Source organism: Phocoena phocoena, chromosome 12, assembly GCF_963924675.1.
Source record: "Phocoena phocoena chromosome 12, mPhoPho1.1, whole genome shotgun sequence".
Classification (NCBI taxonomy): domain Eukaryota; kingdom Metazoa; phylum Chordata; class Mammalia; order Artiodactyla; family Phocoenidae; genus Phocoena; species Phocoena phocoena.
Window position 1 is genome coordinate 53,492,252 of NC_089230.1, and position 25,180 is coordinate 53,517,431.

General features: G+C 43.0%; 1 protein-coding gene across 1 annotated transcript in view; it reads left to right on the top strand.

Annotated features, from left to right (window-relative positions):
* Window positions 1–24,542, top strand: part of BVES (blood vessel epicardial substance) — a 38,919-nt gene extending 14,377 nt beyond the window's left edge. The window contains exons 6-8 of the mRNA XM_065888562.1: window positions 4,074–4,241; window positions 5,178–5,319; window positions 24,418–24,542. Of these exons, the coding sequence (XP_065744634.1) occupies window positions 4,074–4,241; window positions 5,178–5,319; window positions 24,418–24,542 (435 nt within the window). The remainder of the gene's footprint in view (window positions 1–4,073; window positions 4,242–5,177; window positions 5,320–24,417) is intronic.
* The last annotated feature ends 638 nt before the right edge of the window (window positions 24,543–25,180 follow it).

A 25,180-nucleotide genomic window follows, 5' to 3' on the forward strand; every position in this document is an offset into this window, starting at 1 on the left:
ATCGTTAATTATTAGGGAAATGCAAATCAAAACTATAATGAGGTACCACCTTACACCGGTCAGAATGGCCACCATTAAAAAGTCTATAAATAACAAATGCTGGAGAGGGTGTGGAGAAAAGGGAACCCTCCTACACTGTTGGTGGGAATGTAAGTTGGTGCAGCCACTGTGGGAAACAGTATGGAGGTTCCTTAGAAAACTAAAAATAGAATTACCATATGATCCAGCAGTCCCACTCCTGGGCATATATCCAGACAAAACTATAATTCAAAAAGATACATGCACCCCAATGTTCATAGCAGCACTATTCACAATAGCCAAGACATGGAAACAACCTAAATGTCCATCAACAGATGAATGGATAAAGAAGATGTGGTACATATATACAACGAATACTACTCAGTCATAAAAAATAATGAAATAACGCCATTTCCAGCAACATGAATGAAACTAGAGATTATCACACTAAGTGAAGGAAGTCAGAAAGAGAAAGACAAATACCATATATCACTTATATGCAGAATCTAAAATATGACACAAATGAACCTATCTATGAAACAGAAACAGACTCACAGACAGAGAACAGACTTGTGGTTGCCAAGCAGGAGGGGGGTTGGGGGAGGGATGGAGTGGGAGGCTGGGGTGAGTAGATGTAAGCTATTATATATAGAATGGATAAGCAGCAAGGTTCTACTGTAGAGCACAGAGAACTATATTCACTATCCTATGATAAACAATAAAGGAAAAGAATATTTAAAAAGAATGTATATGTATAACTGAATCACTTTGCTGTACAGCAGAAGTTAACATTGTAAATCAACTATACTTCAATAAAATAAGTGGCTTCCTACTGTATATAAAGCAGATAAACAACAATGACCTACTATATAGCACAAGGAACTGTATTCAATATGTTGTAATAACCTATTATGGAAAAGAATCCGAAAAAGGAGATATATATATATATATATATGTATAAATGAATCCCTTTGCTGTATACCTAAAACACTGTAAATCAACTATACTTCAATTTTTTTTTTTTTTCTTTTTTTGCGGTACGCGGGCCTCTCACTGTTGTGGCCTCTCCCGTTGCGGAGCACAGGCTCTGGACGCGCAGGCTCAGCGGCCATGGCTCACGGGCCCAGCCGCTCCGCGGCATGTGGGATCTTCCCGGACCGGGGCACGAACCCGTGTCCCCTGCATCGGCAGGCGGACTCCCAACCACTGCGCCACCAGGGAAGCCCTACTATACTTCAATTTTTAAAAGACATTTAAAAAAATATAGGAAATGGTGGCTAAGCAAATTATAGCATCATTTTGAAAGTATTGCCTCAGGGCAACTTGAGGTTATTAAAATGGTTGAAGAAAAGTTAAATGTATATACATCACCTAAGTGCAACGACGACTTCTTTTCTTGGATGATTTCCGACTCCTCTTTTAACTTCTTCCCCCACTGTTCATGAACTGTATCTTCCAAAGGCATGGATGACATCTGCGCAAAATGAAGGGACCTCAACATTCCTAACCCTTTCTTTAACACTTGGGTGCCGGACTGGGCCACTGTGTGTGCCCGGTGCTCACTTTCTCTAATTACTCCTCTAGAATGTTACTCGGTTGCCTTCTGTTTGCGTGCCCATCTCCTACTATCTCTGGGAACTCCTCAGGACTGGCTTATATGGCTCTTGACCTTATACTTGACCTTATACTTCCTTAAATCTTTTTTTTCCCCTTGGTCACATGTCTTTACTTATTATCAGCTTCCTCCACTAGAATGGAGGCTTCAGGACATCGTGTTCAGCTGTTCTTTGTATGCAGGATTCTTGATGGTGAGTCAGCCTTGTGGTCACTTCACCAAATGCCTTTCTCTGTGACTGTCTTGATGAATCTAGGACACATTGGGTAGGGTTTGGCCTGGTGGAAAAATATGCCTGGGCTAGAAGTCAGCAGTGCTCACTCCACCATTCATTAACATGTGTACCTGCCTAAGTGTTGTGGTGCTTCTCATTTGTTTTTTTATAAATTTATAAATTTATTTATTTACTTATTTATGGCCGCGTTGGGTCTTCGTTGCTACACGCGGGCTTTCTCTGGTTGCGGCAAGCATGGGCTACTCTTTGTTGTAGTGCGCGGGCTTCTCATTGCGGTGGCTTCTTTCTCTTGTTGCGGAGCACAGGCTCTAGGCGCCCAGACTTCAGTAGTTGTGGCCCGCAGGCTTGGTAGTTGCGGCTTGTGGGCTCTAGAGCGCAGGCTCAGTAGTTGTGGCGCACGGGCTTAGTTGCTCCGCGGCATGTGAGATCTTCCCGGACCAGAGATCGAACCCGTGTCCCCTGCATCAGCAGGCAGATTCTTAGCCTCTGCGCCAGCAAGGAAGCCCCCTGGTGCTTCTCATTTGGCATCTGGAAAATGAGGAAGAATCTTAGCCGTCTTACCTCAAAGGCAGTTTTAAGGACCTGCTTACATGATAGATGTAAAAGCACCTTAAATGTTAAAGTACAATACATACTTAAAGTGAGCGGCATTATGTGTACCTGTCATTTCTTACTCATTCTCTACCATTTTCCCCTGTTCTGTATTTGTCAAAACACTTACTGCCACCTGAGATTGTCACATTTCTTTATTCCTCATCGGCTTCCTCCACTGGAATGTAAGCATCACAGGGCAAGGATCTTGGCTTTTTTGTTCACAATGGTAACCTCAGTGCCTTGAACCGTGTCTGGCATAAAGTACGAGCCTCACAATGTATGTTGAAAGAATAAATGAAATTTAGTGTTTTACGGAGCCATAGAGCTGCTGATGCATTTCTTAAATCCCAATGTGTTTGGTTTGGGGGATTTATTGTTTAATGTATTTAATATTATTTAATAGAATAAATGAGTGCAGCTTTATTTTTCTAGGAACACTGACCCACGTTTTGTAGCCAAACCCTCTAATTTACTAAAGGTCAGATTTCAACCACTGACATAAGGAGAGAAGCTGGGTTTTCTGTTTTCTCTCCTAGTAGACATAAATACCTCCTTGTCATCTGAAATGTGTTTAATTTTTTTACTAACCAAGGGTAAAGAGCTCCTTTGGAAATCTTTGCTCTGAGCCCAGATATGACTTCATGTCAATTTAGAAACCTTTATTAACCTCCCACTTGGACAAGCATTGGGTTTAATGTTGAAGATGTAAAAATGGTTTTTGCCTTCAACAGTATTTGAGTTCATATGTTAATTTCTTCATCGGTAAACCTGCACTGAGCGCCACTCAGTGTTGGAAGCCAGGCATTCAGTATGAAGATGCACAGTCCCTGCCCTCAGGGTGCTCAGGAGAGAGAGTGGACCACGGATGAGCTTGAGTTCAGTGACAGGAGTGCCACGTGAAGCTGACAGAAGGACCTGCGTGGGAGGAAGGGTGTCCTGACCCTGAACTTGGAGTGAGGGCGTGGCCCCTTGCCCTGGAGAGAGGATGTATTTAAGGAATACTTAAATTCTGTGTAGTGCAATTACAATGCTTTCCCATTTTCCTATATAATAACACTTAAGGAAAAGGTGTGGTTTCCCAGTTCTGAGCTAACGGGGGGATCTCTGTGTGTGTCCCCAGTGGGCTACCCTTGGTAGGTCACACTCAAGAAATACCTATGACAGAAGGACCCAGAGAAGGACCCTTACTAGCCATATTTATCAGTAACCATCTGGGCCCTAAAACCAATTCACGTGAGTTTGCTTTCTCATTCTCTAGTATAATTATCTGGATATAAAGAAATATTTAGCCATAAATTGTACATCCAATTGAGACATCAGTCTAGCACACTCTGTAGCAGTACTATTGACACGGTGGCCATTCTTCTATCACCAGACCTCACAAAACAGAACAACAAAACTTGAAGACTTTGCTTTCATTTAGTCTACAGATTGCTTGGTTTTAAATGTAATGTTATACTTAGTTATAGAAGCGAGTGTGTATGGATCTTATTTTAACTAATATGACAAAGCATTGCTATGATAATATCCACTAAATTATTCTACTCTTCCCTCCCCCCAAGTTACTAACATCATAATTCATACACATTTTTCTCTCTGTTTCTTTGGCAGGTCACCATTATTGCAGATGATAACTGTAGATTTTTATGCTGGTCAAGAGAAAGATTAACTTACTTTCTGGAATCAGAGCCTTTCCTATATGAAATATTTAGGTATCTTATAGGAAAAGACATTACAAATAAGCTCTACTCATTGAATGATCCCACCTTAAATGATAAAGTAAGTGTTTTTCTGAGTCTGTTTTGTTAAATACATATGTATAGTTAGGTATATCTCCTTTTATGCAATATATATTTTCCTGAATCTTCATTAATTAGTCATATGTTAAGTGAAGTGGGGATGCTTGTAATTTAGAGACCCTTCAGGGAATCATTTCTCAAGCGTGAGGAAATATTATGCAATTATTATATTTTCCATGACCTGGTGAGGTGTCTGTGAATGTCAGGGACCTCCATTTGTGGTGATGAGGTGCTAACCTCTTCATAAAGAGTCTTTCAAGCAATCTAAGGAAGATGATAAATGAATGGAAGAACTAGCCAGTGGTATAGGCCATGGAAGGAGGGGCAGGGGGAGGTTGCAGACTGATAAAGGCTGATCAGCGCCAGCAAGCGGGAGGTTGGCTTTTTAACCCTGTGTTTTCCAGTCTTTCACATTCTACTGGTCAGGTACCCTCCCAGAACGCCCATAAGTGACGAGAGGTATGGGATGGAAGCCTGCGTCCATTCGGTTAGGAATTTCAGAGCTGTCTAGATCTCCAACAATTTGCAGTTTGATCTCCACTTCCCCACATTTGCTTAGAAGGAAATTAAAATGATTACAGAAGAGAACTTGCAAACCTTGTTTCCGTGATAAGTACTGTTCTCCAGGGACTATGAGTATGGGTGTGTGTACTCTTCGAGTCATCTTGGTGAAGGCGGTTATCAAATTAGGTTGGTGCTTATTATTTTTCAGATTCATAAATAGGCTATTGAGTATATTACATTTTTCCTAATGTATTTGTAGTAATAGCTTATAATAAAAATTACAGCTACCATTTATTGGGCACTGACTGTGTACCGGATAGTCTTCTATTTCAAGGAAAAGTAAATGTTACTTACAGGGAATAGGTGATCTAAGTCTCACGGCACTCAGAAATCTTACAACTTTGCTTTATAGACGGTCCAAAAGTTGGACCACCAGCTCAGCCTTTGCACACAGCTGTCCATGCTGGAAATGAGGAACAGTATAGTCAGCTCCAGTGAAGATGAAGACGGCTTACACCAGTTTCTTCGGGGCACCTCCAGTGTTTCCTCTCTTCGTAAGTTATCTCCACACTGGGATTCTGATGGATATTGCTAGAAAAGAACAAATGACAACTTTGATCAGAAAAGTAACTTTTCAAGTAGCAAGTGTTTGGCAACCTAAAGGTAACAATAAAAATAATCAAAACTTTTCTAGCTTTTTTTTTTTTTGGATTGCACATCAGTTAAAATCCAACTCTAGAATGCTTATTTCCATTTCAGAAACTGTCCACTTGTTTTGCCATATGCTTTTCTCAAACACCGGTTCAGTAGAATAGTATGAACGAGTCCATACGGTTTGCTGGGTATCCAAGCCTTGTTGTTTTCATGATTTTAGTGGAAGCCTAGGCCCAGCATCGTGTTTAAAATGGTAGGACGCAACAGCTGGAGGTTGTACAGCCAGCTGTTATCTCAGTGTGACCACCAGAAGTTAACAGGTGAGTGGGTAACGGAATTTTCCTGAAGATGAAGAAGGCCACTCAACACCCCTGTGAGTCTCCTCATTCACACCAAGAGGCAAGTTTTCCAAGATTCCACTATAGTTTAAATTGTTTAAAAACATTTTAAATAATACTAATGGCACAGATGTTGAAGATCAAATGCTTAACATTAATGCTTAAAATTATTTTAAGAATTATTCCAAGAAAGGTAGTATAAGACTGTGGAACAAATTCACGGGAAAGAGCAGACAGGCAGACAGATTCTCTCACTGCATAAGCTAAAAATTATTAATCTTTACAATTGTATGTTAATCCAAGGTAACTTTTAAGAAAATCCAGATACGCATTTAACAACCCTAAGCGTTTATGTAAATGATCTTGTAACTTTGGATGCTTTAGATAAATCGGATTAAGGATTTTAAGTATCGCATAGTCAGGAGAGGCTGGAATTGACAAGGCCATGTCAATGTAAGCTTCAAAGCAAAGTCTAGGCATAGAAATGCATTGTAGGCCTAAAAGAGATTTCAGGAACAACGCAAATGAGAACGTGGAAATGGCTATATTTTATTCCAAAGTAACTTTTAGAAAGTACAGCTGAGGTTGACCAAACTCTGAATCTACTAGCATGTCAGATGTGTTATCTGCCTTGTTGAAACAGTTTGATGGTCGGTAAGCATTTTCAAATGGACCCATCCTAATTACATGTACAGTGATTTCTAAGAAAGGCCAGCAGAAAGGGAATTACAGTGAAATATTGTATGTGAATTATTTTTCCTGTAGAATATCTTTTTTTGTAGTTTTTTTTTTTTTTAGTCCCACAGTCTTGCTTAGGAAGCCCTGAGACTGGGCAGTTTATACTATGGCCATTCGTTTTCTTAAAATCAGTTTTGTTTTTCTGTAATATTTTCTTGTATAATCTAAATCTTTTGGACATTTTAGAAAAAGAAAAAAAGCTTCTCTAGAGTATGTTCTTTAAAGAGAATTAGAACATGTTTTCAAGTTTAATGTTTGCACTGTACTTGCCTTTGGAAACCTTTATTTCCAGGTGTTCCGTGGATGGATCACACACGTTGTGCATACAGACCTGGGTCCTTGCTCTAATAATTCTTAGCTGTGTCACTTGGAGTAAGCCGTATGACCTTTCTAATCTGACATGAGCTGTCATATCTCAGCACAGGCCTGGATCTGGTCACAACTCCTGCTCTGTTTCCTTCCCTCTCCCTTATAGCGAATCGTGAGTTTAATCCAAAAGTCCGTTCCCCACATGGATGATTGAAGCTTCTGTGTCTGTGAAGAAGTAGGCAGCCCTTGGGGGCAGAGGGGGCAACTTTACTTCTCAGTTCCCTTGTCCAGTTGTACTTTGCTGTACTGAAAATGTGTACAACTTGCTTATGTTGTTTATTTACTTATTTTAGCCTTAGGTTTATTAGACAAGATCTTACATATTGATGCAAATGCAGAGAGCCACATATGTGTGCATACTTTTGAGTGTGTGTGTGTGTGTGTGTGTGTGTGTGTGAACCGCACAGCAAATCCATGTTCATACCTGCTTCGTGTTTTTTTTGCGGTACGCGGGCCTCTCACTGTCGTGGCCTCTCCCGTTGCGGAGCACAGGCCCCGGATGCGCAGGCTCGGCGGCCATGGCTCACGGGCGCAGCCGCTCCGCGGCATGTGGGATCTTCCCGGACCGGGGCACGAACCCGTGTCCCCTTTATCGGCAGGCGGACCCCCAACCACTGCGCCACCAGGGAAGCCCCCTACCTGCTTCCTTTTGACCAGTCTTCATTCTTGGCATCACTCCTGCAGTTTAATGAAAGACATTATTATTTGAGCACAACACTGATACTAATTATGAATTATTTAATTCACCCTATCGCGTGATTCATTAAAAACTGGTTAGTTCTTGTTTCTCTTACTTAGATTTTATCCTGGAACTACTGAAGGCTGTTTTCGTTTTTCTCTTGCCAGATCCATCAATATGCCATCGACTTTTCCAAATTACAAATTACATTCCTTGTAAAGCAGAGAATACAAAACCAATCTCTCAGGACTGTTAGGCTGAAATAACGAAATTTCGCACACTTTGAGCATGCAGTAGGCCTCAGTCAATGTTAGGTCCCTAAAACAAGGGCCTAAACTCTTACTAGTCTGGATTTTTGATGGGCACGTGGGGGCAGCTGGGGCAGCTGCTCTCAGCAACAGTATCAGCTTCATGAATGCTAGTGGAGAGAAGGGCACAAACATTTATTGACAATAGCAGGTGTTATTTTTTTCAGGTATTCTCTATACATAATCACATTTAATCTTCACTGCAGTCTACACAGAGGAGAGGTATCTTAGCTTTCACTAGATGATGCAGTGCCAACAGACGGTTCCCCGAATCTCTGGCTGCAATGCTTTCTTTCTCCTTCACCTGCACACTGGATGCTGCTCCAGCTTGTATCCTCCACACTCTGGAACACCAAAGGAGCAGCCGCTGTTTGGGTAAGCTGCCACTCGTGGCATAGGGAGGACAGTGGTGGCAGAATCACCCCACGGCTCTTAAAACTCCTGTTTTGGGCTTCCCTGGTGGTGCCGTGGTTGAGAGTCCGCTGCCGATGCAGGGGAAACGGGTTCGAGCCCCGGGCCGGGAAGTTCCCACATGCCACGGAGCGGCTACGCCCGTGAGCCATGGCCACTGAGCCTGTGCGTCCAGAGCCTGTGCTCCACAACAGTGAGAGGCCCGCGTACCGCAAAAAAAAAAAAAACCTTCTGTTTTGAGGTAGCACTTGCCACTTTCACTCATGTCCCCTGGACCAGAGAAGTCACTTGGCCAGAACCACCATGAATGGGTGGCTCTTTAATCCTCCTTCAGGGGCTACACAGGAAGGGAGGGAAAGCAGGCATGTTGACAATAACACAGTCTACCGTGATGAGTATCATTTCACTTTACCGAGAGGAAATTGGGAATATGAGATGTGTACTCACTGTTCCAGATCCTCAGGGGGAGGTGCTGGCAGACAGACATATCCTGTCTGATTCCTCAGTCCATGATTTTAGACCATATTGCCTCTGTGGTTTAAAAAGAAAAGGAAAAAAAATGCATGAAATGTTTGACCGGTGCTTTATAATTTACAGGTCACTTTCACACCCATTCTTGCATTTGAACCTGATGACTCTGCCAGCTGGGCACAGTGGCCGCTATTACTCACCTCTTTGCAGACGAGTCCACTACACTTAGGGAGAAGGTAGTGTTTGCCAAAGGTCACTTCTTCCCCCTCCATCCCACTTCCTTCAAGAAACCTACCATCCCCCAAATCCTTCATTAGGACCAAGCAGTGCCACAAATACGTTTTCTTAGACCAGTTAATTTCCATTTCAAAGAAAATGTTGGACTTAATCGTTGTATGGAGGTTCTACGCAGGGACATTTAAAATTATCCAATAATATTCTCCAGTCAGTTAGCTTTCACATTGCCTCACATAGGTACTTACAGAACGATGAGCAATGCTGCTCTGTAAAAACTAAATTTATTTTATATATTTTCCTAACCAAAAAACTTTGACATTATTCATTCTAGTCATTAACTCAAACGTAGATTTAAATATTAAAAGCCATTTCAATATTTCTCATAATTATTTTTTAAATGAATATCAGGATGTACCCATTCATGGTGGTTCCGGCCAAGTGACTTCTCTGGTCCAGGGGACATGAGTGAAAGTGGCAAGTGCTACCTCAAAACAGGAGCTTTAAGAGCCATGAGCTGAAAAGTCTTGGAATCTCTAGGCTCCCCTTTCCATCTCTTTCTGTCTGTGTTTCAGCTTTTTGTTTTCTTTTGTTTGTCCTATAGAGCAGAGATTCTTAAACATATCTATGCATATGCGTAACTTGGAGATCTCATGAAAGGCTTTGGTGCAGCAGATGGGGGTGGGGCCTGGAAGTCCATGTGTTTATTAACAGGCGCCCACGTGATGCTGATGTGGCTGGTCCCTGAACTATGCCTTGAGTAGTGAAGCTGTAGAATTCCCTGCATTCTGGAATTTGGCTGATTGCATTCCCCTGGTTGTGATTAAGATGTTTCTTGTATTTCCTTGAGGCTCACATAGATTCTGGTGAAGGCTCTACTTTTTTTTTTCTTTTTGCGGTACGTGGGCCTCTCACTGCTGTGGCCTCTCCCGTTGCGGAGCACAGGCTCCGGGCGCGCAGGCTCAGCAGCCATGGCTCACGGGCCCAGCCGCTCCGCGGCATGTGGGATCTTCCCGGACTGGGGCACGAACCTGTGTCCCCTGCATCGGCAGGCGGACTCCCAACCACTACGCCACCAGGGAAGCCCCAGGATCTCTGCTCTTTACCAGGGTCTGGATTCCACTTCAAACGATCATTTAAAGGCAAGAAAGTAAAATAATGAAATAGTCTGAGAAAAACTTTCCTGTTTATTCACTAGCACATACTCCAATTAATTTAACTCTTTTTCGCTTTCCTGTTGCTTCATTTACTTGAGTTCCATGTTTAGAAGTGCGATTGTGAGATAGGATGTCCAGGACGTGTGAGAAGGATTTAATGCCCTCAGATGGATATAAGTTTTCTTCTTTCTGCTCCTGGACCAACGTGCTCATCAGGGTGCCTTGTCATCTCCTTGTCTTTCCTTCCTTACAAGGTTTGGCTCCCTACGTGTGATGTATAAAACACACACACACAGAGATCGACTGTACTTGGCAGTTCCATCATGATAAGTGGTGCTGAGCAAGGCATTGTCATGGCAACAGGTGGACATACTATGTTTCCTTGAAAGTTGAGAACTTTATTTTAGTTAATTGGGGTTAAATAAACCTATTGTTTGGTTTGTTTTTGGAAAATCCTGAGTCAGTGTAGGTGATCCAGTCAGAACTCATCTTTGAAAGATTTTGCTAGTTTAAACCGTGTATTTTTTCAGAAATTAAAATTCATGATTTCTTAGATAGACTATGGAATAGAGATATTTATTACTGACAAAAAAACCTTTACAAGTATTTGTTGTTATTAATGTTAAGATGGTGCTGTGGACAGTGTACTAATTTCGTATGACCTAGATGCACAGGTCTGCTCTAAGCTGAGTTAGTTTGCATCTGGTTCGTATTCTTGGCTGTAAAGACTAGGCAGCATATCTGACGTAATGAGTCTCCCTCACCTCTCTTATCTATTTTTTTTTACCTGGAAAGATACAAAAAGCCAATACAACCTTCTTGTTTCATGAAATAGTCTGTTCAACCCAATTTGTATTTTGTTCCCCCTGTGAACAACGGTAGGCTTATACACAACAAGCTTTACATAAAATTATAGGGAAAGAGAGAGACAGGGATGTGATCGGGCAGTAGGTACCCAGGGGAAGAGCCCGTGAGCCGTTCTCAGACCCGCCAAGAGGGCTAGTGAGAAGCAGCGCTCCTGTATAGTCGAGCAGGGTGCAGCTGGGGGAGGTTAAGTAACCTGCTTAGGGCCACTGGGCCAACCCTGAAACAAAGAAGTGGTGAGTTGGTTACAACAGCGGTCCCCAACCTTTTGGGCGCCAGGGACCGGTTTCCTGGAAGACAGCTTTCCCGGGGGTGGGCATGCAGGCGGGGTGGGGGGATGATTCAGGTGGTAATGCGAGCAATGGGGAGCGGCAGATAAAGCTTTGCTTGCTCACCTGCCACTCACCTCCCGATGTGCGGCCCAGTTCCTAACAGGCTGCAGATCAATACTGGTCCGCGGCCCGGGGTTTGGGGACCCCTGGGTTACAAGGTCTTGCCTTGCTTTGGCCCTTACGCATAACCATACGTGAGCGTAAACTTGTTTGGGGATATTCAACCCCTACTGCAGCCACTGACACATGCTGACCACTGTCATACATGTTCTCATTTAATCTTCACAACCCCCCAGTGAGGTAAGTGTTACGTTTCCCCCGTTTCAGGTTGAGGAGTACGACAGTCATCTCCTCTGGGTCCTTGGAGCACAGCCCCTCCTGGCTGGGGGACCGTCTCCAAGGCCCACACTCTCACCAACCCTCTAAATGGCCTCTATCCTCATCCAGCATTTTCTCATCTGTAAAATGACTGTAAAAGGATTTTACTGGTTATCTATTTTTAGTCTTTTAAACAAAAATTTTCTTAATTATCAAGTTAATATACACACATAGATATCAAGTAGTAAAGAAAATATCTCAGTGAAAAGAACTGACCCCCTCCAACCTAACTGCTCCCTAAGAGCAATCACATTGGAACAATTTTTGTCTAAAATGATGAATAATGGGCTGTTATTCGATTTATCCTCTTAACCTTTATCTCCTAACCTAACTTAGCTCACTTTTAACTTCCTTCCCCCTTCTGCTCAGTATGACACTACTAGTTTTTATTCCTTTATTGTTTACCTTTGTAACATTAAATAGTACACTTAAACCTCCATTTCTTTTTTCTCTTTGAAACATTGTTTAAAGGTGAGGACATTAGCACCCCTACCATTAGCATCCCTACCCTTACTTACTCTTTACCCCTGCTACCTTCAAACTGTTGTCTCATCTTTAACTTTCAAACAATCAAGGTTGATAACATACACATTTCTGTTCCCTCTTTTGTTTTCAAATTGTTTTTAATGTGGTAAAATACACATACTATGCAAATTACCATCTTATCCATTTTAAAATTATGGTTCAGAGGTATTAAATACGTCTGTTCTCTTTGCAGTTAGGTCTTCCTTGCTTTGTCTGTGGGTTGTTTTGTAAAGTTTAAAACAAGTAAATAGTGTTGACATTATGGTTTATTCAGAACCCAATAGTGGGCTATGACTACCCCTTTCTTTAGGTTCCAGTGTCATGATTCCTGATCTCTTCAAAGCAGACTGTTTCTAATAAGTTCAAATGGATTCTGCTTTTGTCAAACACAAACATAACACTACAGTTTACTTCATGCCTTGCCTCTCCTTTTTTCCCCCTGAAGTTTTTTGTCGCTTTGCTCTTAGGGCTGTCTTAGTCACCAGATCCCCCGTATCTTAAAGCTGCTTTTTCTTTCGGGTGAATCCATTTCATTTCTCCTTAAACTCTGAGTAGTTATTTCACCTTTGAGCCATGCCTTTTCATACTGCTTTCTGTTTTTACGGGCATCTCCAGTGGCCTCTCTTTTTCCTTATCCTTGCCTTTTTGGTCTCACATCCCCGCTCTCTCAGGCCTTCAATTCCGTGTCCCCTTTTTCTCAGACCTTCCTCACAGAGCTTCTCACCCCGGACTGGTGATTCTCTGGGTCTGTTGCACAGCTGCCATCCCGGAACCGCCTTCCCTGTTCCCCGGAGTTTATCCACCAGCTCTGCAGCCCTAAAGCTTTCTCTTTGGGGCAGAAAAGGGCTGCAGGACTCTCGCTGTTCCGTAGCTACTCACACCTGTTGCCATGCAGCTCAGGGCCCCGACCGCCCATCTCAGGAGTCGGGAACTGATCTGAGAACCTCCCATAGGAGCCACTAGCCACCTCTTCCTCCCCGTAATTGTGATAATCTGTATACTTCCTTGCTTGAGTCCCTCAGTGCTGGTGCTGAGTCCCTCCAAGGGAAATTAGGTACAAAGGCCAAACCTACCCTTCTTCAGAAAGCTTCAGTCCAAATTCAGTTTCTACAATTTAAAACAATCTTATGACCTCAATGAAAAGAACCTCTTTTTAATTTAAAAAAGTTTTATGATGTAAGTAGGTAAAGGCAGGAAAGGGGATGATAATCCTTTCTAGCAAAGAAGCCATTAAATTTTTCCCCTTGGGAGGGAGGGAGACGCAAGAGGGAAGAGATTTGGGAACATATGTATATGTATAACTGATTCACTTTGTTATAAAGCAGAAACTAACACACCATTGTAAAGCAATTATACTCCAATAAAGATGTTAAAACAAACCAAAAAACAAATGACATTTCCCAGCCTAAAAAAAAAAAAAAATTTTTCCCCATTCCCATTCATCAAAAAATGTATAATCTAATAAAAATTCTAATCCCCTGTAAGGTTTTTAATTACTTGCTAAAGCAGTTGGCCAGATGGTTCAACATAATAAAAATAAGAACACTTTGAAAGGAATGAAGTAAATGTCATCAAAGTTAACAGAAAAAAGGGGGAAAAATCTTACCATATTATATCGGATAGTTTACAGAAGTGTCACTCCTTGTTAAAAAGTGTATTTCTGAAGCAGAGCGAGAAGTCATTCGACAAACTTCATATCACGGTCCTGTACTTACTTGAAGATCAAACTTGAGGTCGCTTATTCATTCTCTGGAACACATGTGACCTTCACTCTGGATTTAAGAACAACAAATATGTCTGTTTACTTTTTCCTGTGAGGAGAGGCCCTCAGGCCCTCATGTAATCTTAAGCACCTGAAACAGAAATAAGCTTAATAAGGATAGGGCTGTATCAAAGGGAATGTCTCTTACCTAACTTTTTACCACTCTGGATAGCAGAGTTTCGATGGATTCTTATGTAAGATCGCCGTGGTCTGTGTAGAAAAAGCCTTCCTGGGGTTCTGTAACTCGGGACTTTAGGAAGACAGGAAAAGGCCTGGCAGGGCAGCCTGAGCCCATCCTCCGTGGAGGCCCCTGGCTGGTTTGCAACTGCAGGCAATGACCCTCAAGGACGCACAGTGGGTCTTAATCACCAGCTCCTTTTCTTCTCAACTAGGATGCAGCACGAGCCACTGCCTGAACAGGTCTGCTGAGAAGAGACTCTTTTCCCAGATCCAAAGCCCCCCTTGGGTATCCCCAGTGTTGTCACCTCCTGTGGTCTGGCGTGTGTGGAGGTGTCCACTGTTTGGTTCAGGGCTCTTACCTCTAAGTCTGTCTTCTGCATTTGCTCAGAGCCCGTGTTTCTGAGTTTTGGGTTTTTCTCTTACCCTCAGGAGGGCTGCCTGGTGTTCCCGTTCTCTTTCCCACCTGAACACACCGAACGTGGTACACAGCTCAGAGTAAATTCTGCTCCGCTGGCTGTGCCTTTTCCAGGCCTTGCTATCTGTGGAAGGGATATGTACGTCTTCTTGGCAGGATGGTTTTTGGGGTTTTTGTTTTTGTCACGTGGTATAATACGAAACATCCCCCAAGCAAGAGTAACTCGATGGAGCCGTTTAACAATTTCACACCTGATAAGTCTGGACTGAAGTTCAGTCTAAGACATTTGTTTTACATCCTTTGAGAATAAACTGTGTTAATTGGCAGCCAGTGCCAATTGGAAGGTGTTGATAGCTGATAGCCCAAAATAATGCTAATTATCTCTTCTTGATTATAATAAACACCAAAGGATATAGTTAACCACTTCTGTCTCCCAACTCTGAAAGCGGTTTTAATAGAAAAAGGATAAAAATCAGTTTTCTGGAAAATTTGTGGATACGGAATGATTTGCCCCTCTAGAATTTGGGATAAATGAAAAGTAAAGCATTATACGGAGGTCATGAACCTCACAGTAACGTCCTCGAGGGGCAAAAGTGACTTGAAAAAGCATTTGGCTAAAGATAAGCTCAATTTCTTCCTCTGTTCTCTCCTCATGTTCTCCTACTTAGGGATGGTATTGGGTCTTCTGGGCCAAGTTCTGAGGATGCATCAATGCATAAGATTAATGAAGAACTGGGCAAACTTGTAGAAAGAATTTACTAATGTTCAACTTGTGAAATGTAAGACAGTCCCCTTAAAGCAGAATTCTTTTTTTCGTTGTTGTTCATACTCCAAATTGGGTTTGGATTTATTAGCGGACAAAGAAATGATTTCTGGCAGCACCGTGATGACCTGAGTCTTTCCACTTGAACCAGCAGGTGTCCTGTGGAGGGCGGAGAACACCGGGTGTTCACCAGGGTGAGTGAGCTCCTTCTCTGGGAAGTCTGCCTTTCTCCTGGCCGTGACGGTGGCCAGTTCCCGTGTAGGGCCAGGCGAACCTCATACTTGGCCCTTAGTGGTACAGAAGCCAGGCTCCCTGAGGTTGAGACAGAGAGTGGACTCTCTCTGCGACTCTGATTCCTGTCGAGGGGTCAGGCAGCCGGCTGGCTCTGGCGGCTTCCGGCGGCTACAAGTCAGACGGTGTCCCTGTCACCTTCCAGTACATCTGCCGATGGAGAAAGAGCAACAGGCACTGTGCTGGGAACTGGGGTGTTGGGGGGCTGGTGGGCCCTAACGCAGCCACAAAGGCTGAAAGGGCATCTCTTCTTCTCTGTGTGAAAAGAGCACAAGGGCTGGCAGTCTCGCTGGGCCGTCGGGGCCTCCTGGTTTACCCTGGCCAACTACGTTTCCGAGTGGGTCCCGCCCCGGTGGGAAAGGCGTTTATCCACAGCATCTCCCCGTGTCTATTTCCTTCACAGGTGTCCTGGTTGTCCTTGCTTTATTTAGCCTCTGAGTATAAATTAGAAATAATGACATGGATACGGTGAGAATGAATTGCTCCCAAAAGTACAATGTAGTTCCTGAGACGTAAAATGATATAAGGGCAGAGACTATGTTTGATTCGTTTTTATTTCCCCAACATTTAACCCAGCCTCTCAGCCATGTAGTCGCTTGGGGATTCTCTTTGCTGATTGGATGGAAACTTTGTAGCCGGTGACGATACTGACAAACTTCACTGATGCTGACTTGAGGGGACAGTACTCCTGCCTGTGCTATAAGCACTGTCGAATCATCAATGATACGAAAGTGATGTCCCTCAGGGGACGTGATAAAGAATATAGTGATAACAGTCACCTTTCATAGCGAGGTTTTACCATAACCCGAGACCTGCATGCACTTGAGGGACTCGGGTGGCACCCCACTGCCAGGGCAGGGACCTGACCCTCAGAGATCCAGTTTGATGGCCATGTGATATTCCCAAGTCCTCAGGATCAGCTTTCTGAAGGCCCCGTGCAGAGTTTCGGAGGAGGGATTTTTCTCATGTACTCAGTAATTATCAAGGACCTGGCTATGTGTGGGTGCTTCAGAGAGGCTGCAGGAGAGAAGGGGCAGTGATGACTGCCCTCAAAATGCTTGTTCTCCAGTAAGGGAGAGATGCAAGTATTTGTTGTCCGGTGGAGAACAGAATCTCCCCACAGAAGGAATTAGGAAAGATTACAAAGGAAGGAGGTGGGGCTTGAACCGCACCTTGAGGAGTGGATAGGAATTTGGTGGGTAGAGAGGAGAATGGAGAAACCAGTCGGAGGGAGAGAAAAGCAAGGGGAGAAAAGGAAAATGATGGGCTGGATTTGGGGAGCAGTGAGTTTGCTAGAGCTTGGACCAGAAGGGAAGGAGGCCCCTGGATGTCACCCCAGGACTGTGGATGACTCTTGCTTGACTGTCTTTTACCGTTACATCATAAGCTCTACAGCTCTTCCTTTCCCAGGTAAATAGAGTGGGGACAGAATAACTTCTTTCACAGTATCAGTGAAAAAGAAATGTTGCCGGCTATATCAGTAGACAAAAGATGTTACAGCCACCCTGACGGTGAGCCCTGAAGGAGCTCAGGAGAGAAACAGGATGCCCGCCATCTAGCAGTCTGCCACCGCCACCACCCCCTGACCGTGCACCCTGAGGGGACTCAGGGTGCGAAAGCACAGGATCCTGGCCCCAGATAGCCGAGGTACATAGCAAAGGAATGATTTCAGTGAGCCCAGACTCCTGCCTCTTCCGATACCCAGAAAAGCGCTAACTTCCTTAACTTGCGATGTCTTGTTTCCTTTAATTAACAGTAATCTTTTGATGCTCTGACTCCCTGGTCTTTGTTGCGAAAACTCCTACGTATCCTGGCTTCTCCCTTCCCTCTTTGGAGCCATCACCCAGAGCGATCTATCTGAGAGGCTATGTCCCGGCCTTAAGTCCTCAGTTTTGTTCGTCAAATAAAACATAATTCTCAACGTTTAGGGTGTGCATTCTTTTTTCAGTCAACAACAGAGAAGCTGAAAGTTCTCACAAAGTTTCTCTAGGTCATTTCCAGTGGGATTGGGTCCTCTCTCCATTCTCTCTCAATGGAAAAAGGCAGTGATTGGTGAGGTTAGTTAAGGGGGCAGATAACATTTTGGCCCCGATGTAGACAGCACCCTCACATTACCACAGAACGTCACCCCTGGTTTGACAGATGGGCTTAAAAACTACAAACCAATTTCCCCCACTTCCCCAGCCCAAATGCGTTGGGCGTGTTTGTGTTATGTGTGTTGTACACTTAGGTCTGAATGCTCTACGTAACGGATTGGGCATAATGCTCTTAGACATGCCATCTTGCTTGTTCTGAGGGTTTTATCTGTCTGCAAATACTCAGCCTAAGTTAATATTTCATGAGACCCAATCATAACTTGAGGCTAGAAATACGATGGAAGCCATGGCTATTGTTTTTTCTTAAAAAAAAACCAAGAAACAATTTTGCGGCACTCTTAGATTGAGAAACACAAACCCCTATTTGAGCACAAGTCCCATTTCCTTTATGTGCTGTTCCTATGAGTGAAGATGAATTTTAACAAGTTTCCTAATGATTTAGGCCATTGCTCTCCTAAGGCCTTATTATTAACTCGTTTTACTGACTTACATTTACAAAGGGATTATAACATCCTAGGCACAGATGTAAGAACTTAACAAGTGTTGAGTCATGTAATCCTCTTAACCACCATGTGGAGTAGATGGTATTATTATGATTTCTATTTTACAGATAGAGAAATTGAGGCACAGAGAGGTGAAGTAACCTGCCCAAGGTCTCACAGATAGGTCACGTTGCCATTTGAGTAGACGTGCGAATCTGAGGTTATGTTTGGTGTGTCTGCTGTCACCTGTGTAAAAAGGGATAAAAAGAACGTGTCTGAGAGATTCTCCCTTGCTGTGCTCAGAGGGTGCTTTTCTACCGTTTACGTCAGTAGTTGTCTCTCTGGAAACTCAGTATTTTAATTGACTGTAAATGTTGGAAAGTGAACAATTTCCATGTATATACAACAAACACACTAGCTCTGCTGAAGTCCAGCCCTGCGTAATTATGATCTTTTCATGTTGGAAGATGTGGCTGTGGATCAGGGCATCTCCCCAGATGTGTGGCAATGACTGTAGAGTTAATAATTAAATGACAGTTATTGTATGTAACTTATTGCTTCCTCCCACCCCCCAAAAAAACCTCAACCATAAGAAAGAATGAAATATTGCCATTTGCAACAACATGGGTGGACTTGGAAGGTATTATGCTGTGTGAAATAAGTCAGATAAAGACAAATACTGTGTGAGATCACTTATGTGTGGAATCTAAAAAATACGACAAACTAGTGAATATAACAAAAAAAAAAAACCAGACTTATAGAGAGCTAGTGGTTACCAATGGGGAGAGGGAAGGGAGAGGAACAAGATAGGGATAGGGGGTCAAGAGGCACAAACTGTATAAATAAGCTACAAGTATATATTGTACAGCATAGGAATATAGCTAATATTTTGTAATAACTAAGTGGAATATAAACTTTAAAAATTGTGAATCGCTATAATGTACACCTGTAACTTACATAATACTGTACCTCAACTATACTTCGAGAAAATTAACAAAAAGTTTTTTTAATGTTTATGTAATGATGTTATATGAATCTTTAACTGGAAAACAGTGATAAATGTCATATATGCCAAAGAGACTTCTTAAGTTAAAATAATTCATATGTAAACGAATATCATTTCTTGCTAAATACGATATTAATGTTCTCTCCTAACAATGGCCACGTTGATTCCGAAGCTGTCCATGGAAGGAACACACAGAGCCTCCCCCCAAGATGTGTACATATCAGGCCCCCAAAAGTCCATTTCCCAGGTATCTTTATCCTGATCTCAAAATTCTATCAGTTACGTAAGCAATGTAGTATACTTTTCATCCAAATCAATAAAGGTAAAATGAAAAATATATATATCTTGAAAAAAATGACAGTAACATTTCCTATGTGCCCAGCACCATGCCAAGCACATTCCATTATTTTGTTTAACCCTCCCAACAACCCCATGAGGCAGGTCCTGTGAACATCTCCTTTCCACAGAGAAACAGGCTTAAAGAGGTTTAGTAATGGAGGACAGGTCGCACAGCCAGGAAGCGGCACAGCAAGGATCTGAACCCTGGAAGTGTTTCCTTGAGCCTCTGGTCCTGACCACCGTTCACTGCCTCCCACATTCCAATCCGTGCGTGGAGCACACGGCCGGCCCCCACCCCTCCTCCTTGCTGAACGCTCTCAGGGTTGCTGCACCCTCTGGTCTGCAGCTGATTCTGGCCAGGGATTAACAGCTGATCTTGATAAATTTCTTGTAGGCTTTCTGCTTTGTGTCTTCATAGAATCCTGCTACTGTCCTTTGCTGTACAGCAAGTATTTGAAGAGTCAGATTTCACCCACTGTTCCTCCATCAGCAACCTCACCCCCAGCCTGAGTTCAGCGTTTGCTGGTTGATTGATTGCTAACTGACCCTGCCCTGCTGGAGGGCAGAGCAAGAATCCAGCACAGGCATGGGTAGGGCCAAGGGAGACCATGACAAAGTGGAGCCTGACATGGAACGTGGGAACAGTATGGAAGAGAGTTTGCTGTAATATTAGGCACCTTGAGAAGCCCATGTACCTATTTATAATACCTTTTACTCTTACTGTTAGATAATGTTTTTTTCTGCATCAAGCATGGTGTCCATTACAGTAGATGCTCAATTAGCATTTGGTGAATGCATGAACGAATGAGGGATGGACAGGATGCGTGAGTTACTGTTTGGTTTCTTATCCGCTGCAATTTGGGATTTATTTCCTCCACCCGGCTCTTCCCTCCTGCATGCCTGGATTCTCCTTCTCACCACCTTCTCTCTCTCCCTCTCCCCCGTCAGTCCAGGTAGTGGCTGGACAGGTGGTGGCAAGAAATGTTCTTTTAGGGCTTCCCTGGTGGCGCAGTGGTTGAGAGTCCGCCTGCCGATGCAGGGGACACGGGTTCGTGCCCCGGTCCGGGAAGATCCCACATGCCGCAGAGCGGCTGGGCCCGTGAGCCATGGCCACTGTGCCTGCATGTCCGGAGCCTGTGCTCTGCAGCGGGAGAGGCCACAGCAGTGAGAGGCCCATGCACCGCAAAAAAAAAAAAAAAAAAAAGAAATGTTCTTTTAGGTGGTGATCCAGATGGTGTTAGGTTCTATAATTTTGGAGTAGAACCATTCTTTAGGGAAATTAGGACTTAAACCAGCCTTCAAGGGACTCGAATCACCACATATGATGTTACTGTAGGAGTGTGCATTCTGAGTTCTAAACAGACCTTGGGGCAACCCACTGGGAGCTGCATATGTTTGAGAAGCTCATACCATCCAGGCATCTGCAGTGGCATCCGCTCCACATCTGTTCTCACGGACTACGAATGGCTTCTTGACTTTCATGCCTTGCATTTGGTCCATAAGACATTTGGTCCACACCAAGGTCCTTGATATTTGGTCGTATTTGGTCCTGTCCAGAATGTCCATGGAGACATTTGGTCCATGCCAAAAGGCCCTTGATATTTGGTCTTATCCAAAATGATTTGGCATGCACAGCAATCAGAGAAGAAAAAGAAATAAAAGGGATCCAAATTGGAAAAAAAGAAGTAAAACTGTCACCATTTGCAGATGACATGATACTATACATAGAAAATCCTAAAGATGCTACCAGAAAACTACTAGAGCTCATCAATGAATTCGGTAAAGTTGCAGGATACGAAATTAATATACAGAGGGACTTCCCTGGTGGCGCAGTGCTTAAGAATCTGCCTGCCAATGCAGGGGACTCAGGTTCGATCCCTGATCCGGGAAGATCCCACATGCCATGGAGCAACTAAGCCCATGCGCCACAACTACTGAGCCTACGCTCTAGAGCCCACAAGCCACAACTATTGAGCCTGCGTGCTACAACTACTGAAGCCCGCACACCTAGAGTCCGTGCTCCACAGCAAGGGAAGCCACTGCAATGAGAAGCCCATGCACCACAATGAAGAGTAGCCCCTCCTCGCCACAACTAAAGAAAGCCCACACACAGCAATGAAGACCCAACACAGCCAAAAAATAAATAAATATTTTTAAAATGTTTTAAAAACAACAAAATTAATACACAGAAATCTGTTGCATGTCTATATACTAACAAAGAAAGATTAGAAAGAGAAATTAAGAAAACTTCCATGGGGTTTCCCTGGTGGCACAGTGGTTAAGAATCCGCCTGCCAATGCAGGGGACACGGGTTTGAGCCCTGGTCTGGGAAGATCCCACATGCCGTGGAGCAACTAAGCCCGTGTGCCACAACTACTGAGCCTGTGCTCTATAGCCCGTGAGTCACAACTACTGAAGCCCACGAGTCACATCTACTGAAGCCCACGCTCCTAGAGCCTGTGCTCCGCAAAAAGAGAAGCCACTGCAATGAGAAGCCTGTACACTACAACAAAGAGTAGCCCCCGCTTGCTGCAACTACAGAAATCCTGCATGCAGCAACAAAGACCCAACACAGCCAAAAATAATAAATAAACTAAATAAATTTATTTTTTTAAAAAAGAAAGAAAACTCCCATATACCATTGCATCAAAAAGAATGAAATACCTAGGAATAAACTTACCTAAGGAGGCAAAAGACCTGTATTTTGAAAACTATAAGACACTGATGAAAGAAATCAAAGATGACACAAACAGATGGAAAGATACACCGTGTTCTTGGACTAGAAGAATCAATATGGTTAAATGACTATTCTCCCCAAGGCAATCTACAGATTCAATGCAATCTCTATCAAAGTACCAATGGCATTTTTCACAGAACTAGAACAAAATATTTTAAAATTTGTATGGAAACACAAAAGACCTCAAATAGCCAAAGTAATCTTGAAAAAGAAAAATGGAGCTGGAGGAATCAGGCTCCCTGACTTCAGACTATACTATTACAAAGCTATGGTAATCAGAACAGTATGGTAGTGGCACAAAAACAGAAATATAGATCAATGGAACAGTATAGAAATCCCAGCAATAAACCATGCACCTATGGTCAATTAATCTATGATAAAGGAGGCAAGACTATAAAATGGAGAAAAGACAGTCTCTTCAGTAACTGGTGCTGGGAAAACTGGACAACTACATGTAAAAGAATGGAATTCGAACCTTCTCTAACACCATGCACAAAAATAAACTCAAAATGGATTAAAGACCTAAATGTAAGACCAGATACTATAAAACTCCTAGAGGAGAACATAGGTAGGACACACTTTGACATAAATCACAGCAATATATTTTTGGATCAGTCACCTAGAGTAATAGAAATAATAACAAAAATAAACAAATGGGACCTAATTAAATTTAAAAGCTTTTGCACAGCAAAGGAAACCATAAAAAAACCCAAAAGACAACCTACAGAATGGGAGAAAATATTTGCAAATGGTGCAACCAACAAGGGATTAATCTCCAAAATATACAAACAGCTCATGCAGCTCAATAAAAAAAAAAAAAAATCCAATCAAAAAATGGGCAGGGCTTCCCTGGTGGTGCAGTGGTTGAGAGTCCACCTGGTGATGCAGGGGACGTGGGTTCGTGCCCCGGTCCGGGAAGATCCCACATGCCGCGGAGCGGCTGGGTCCATGAGCCGTGGCCGCTGAGCCTGCGCGTCTGGAGCCTGTGCTCTGCAATGGGAGAGGCCACAACAGTGACAGGCCCACGTACCGCAAAAAAAAAATGGGCAGAAGATTTACATAGACACTTCTCCAAAGAAGATATACAGATGGCCAAAAGCCATATGACAAGATGCTCAATGTTGCTAATTATTACGGAAATGCAAATCAAAACTAGGAGGTATCATCTCACACCAGTCAGAATAGCCATCATCAAAAAGTTTACAAATAAATACTGGAGAGGGTGTGGAGAAAAGGGAACCCTCCTACACTGTTGGTGGGAACGTAAATTATTGCAGCCAGTACGGAAAACAGTATGGAGGTTCCTTAAACTAAAAATAGAGCTACCATATGATTCTGCAATCCCACTCCTGGGCATATATCCAGAGAAAACCGTAGTTCAAAAAGGTATATGCATCCCAATGTTCACTGCAGCACTATTTACAGTAGCCAAGACATGGAAGCAACCTAAATGTCAATCGACAGATGAATGGATAAAGGAGACGTGATACATATATACAATGGAATATTAGCCACAAAAATGAAATAATGCCATCTGCAGGAACATGGAGGGACCTAGAGATTATCATACTAAGTGAAGTAAGCCAGAGAAGCACAAATAGCATGTGATATCACATGTGTGGAATCTAAAAAACTAATACAAACGAACTTATTTACAAAACAGAAACAGACTCACAGACTTTGAAAACAAACTTATGGTTACCAGAGGGGAAAGGTGTGGGGGAGGGAGGGATAAATTAGGAGTTTGGGATTAACATACACACTGCTATATATAAAACAGATAATCAACAAGGTCCTCCTGTAGAGCACAGGGAACGCTACTCAATATTCTGTAATAACCTCTCTGGGAAAAGAATCTGAAAAAGAGTAGATATACATATATGTATAACTGAGTCACTTTGCTGTACACCTGAAACTAACACAACATTGTAAATCATCTGTATTCCAATATAAAATAAAAGTTAAGTTAAAAAAAATACAGTGTTTACGGAAACTGCATTCCTGGTACCAGCTATAGATGCCCAGAGAGTTTTATCTTCCAGTTGGAGTTTGCCATTGATCTATCAGGCCAGCATCAGGGAAGGCTGTCCGTTAAGTGGTTCTTCTTTCTGTGTCTCTGACAGATGTGTCACCCCTACACCAGCGAGCCTCTGCGAAGATGAACCCAATAGAGGAAGGGGCGGAAAACGATGACGAGGTCTTTGAACCCGTGTCCTCGAATACGCTTCAAGTTCGTCGCTGGCCTTGATCCCAAGAGAGGATTCACGTTACCAAGAGGGAAACTGTCTGGAAGAGATCCTGAAAAATACCAGCACTTTTTCACAGCTTTTCAATTGTTCTGCTTTAATATTGATACTCCCAGCCTGGGAGAGTCTGAGGGCAGGAAAGGGAGGGAGATTCAAAACATGGGAAGGTTATCTTCTCTTTTTACTGGTCAGCTTTCTGTTCCACTGAGCCTTCTGACTAAACCGAGTGCTATTTTTGAGAGATATATTTTCACAGTGTTTTCTAGATATGTTATCATTTAACTTAAAAAAATCTTAGCGCTTTGTCATTGCAAATGCCTTCACTTATCTTTCCGAGCTGTTCCTTTTCGTCAGAGACAGTTTTTTCTCTGCCGTGGCAATGGGGCTGTCCGTTTGATAGTTTTAACAAACAATGTAAGTTCGAAATTGAGGCTGAGGTAACATTAAAAAGCAGGGAATCTCAGGCTTCGCTCAGTTGATTTTTTGGCCGGAAAATTTTAAAGAAAGGTGTGATGCGATTCATGTATATTTTTCTCTCATGCCAGACACGTCATTCTACTAGACTGCCTTCCTTTTGTGGGCATTGTGTGGATAGCTTGATAATGAACAAAGCTCGTCAGACTTTGCTCACATTACCCTT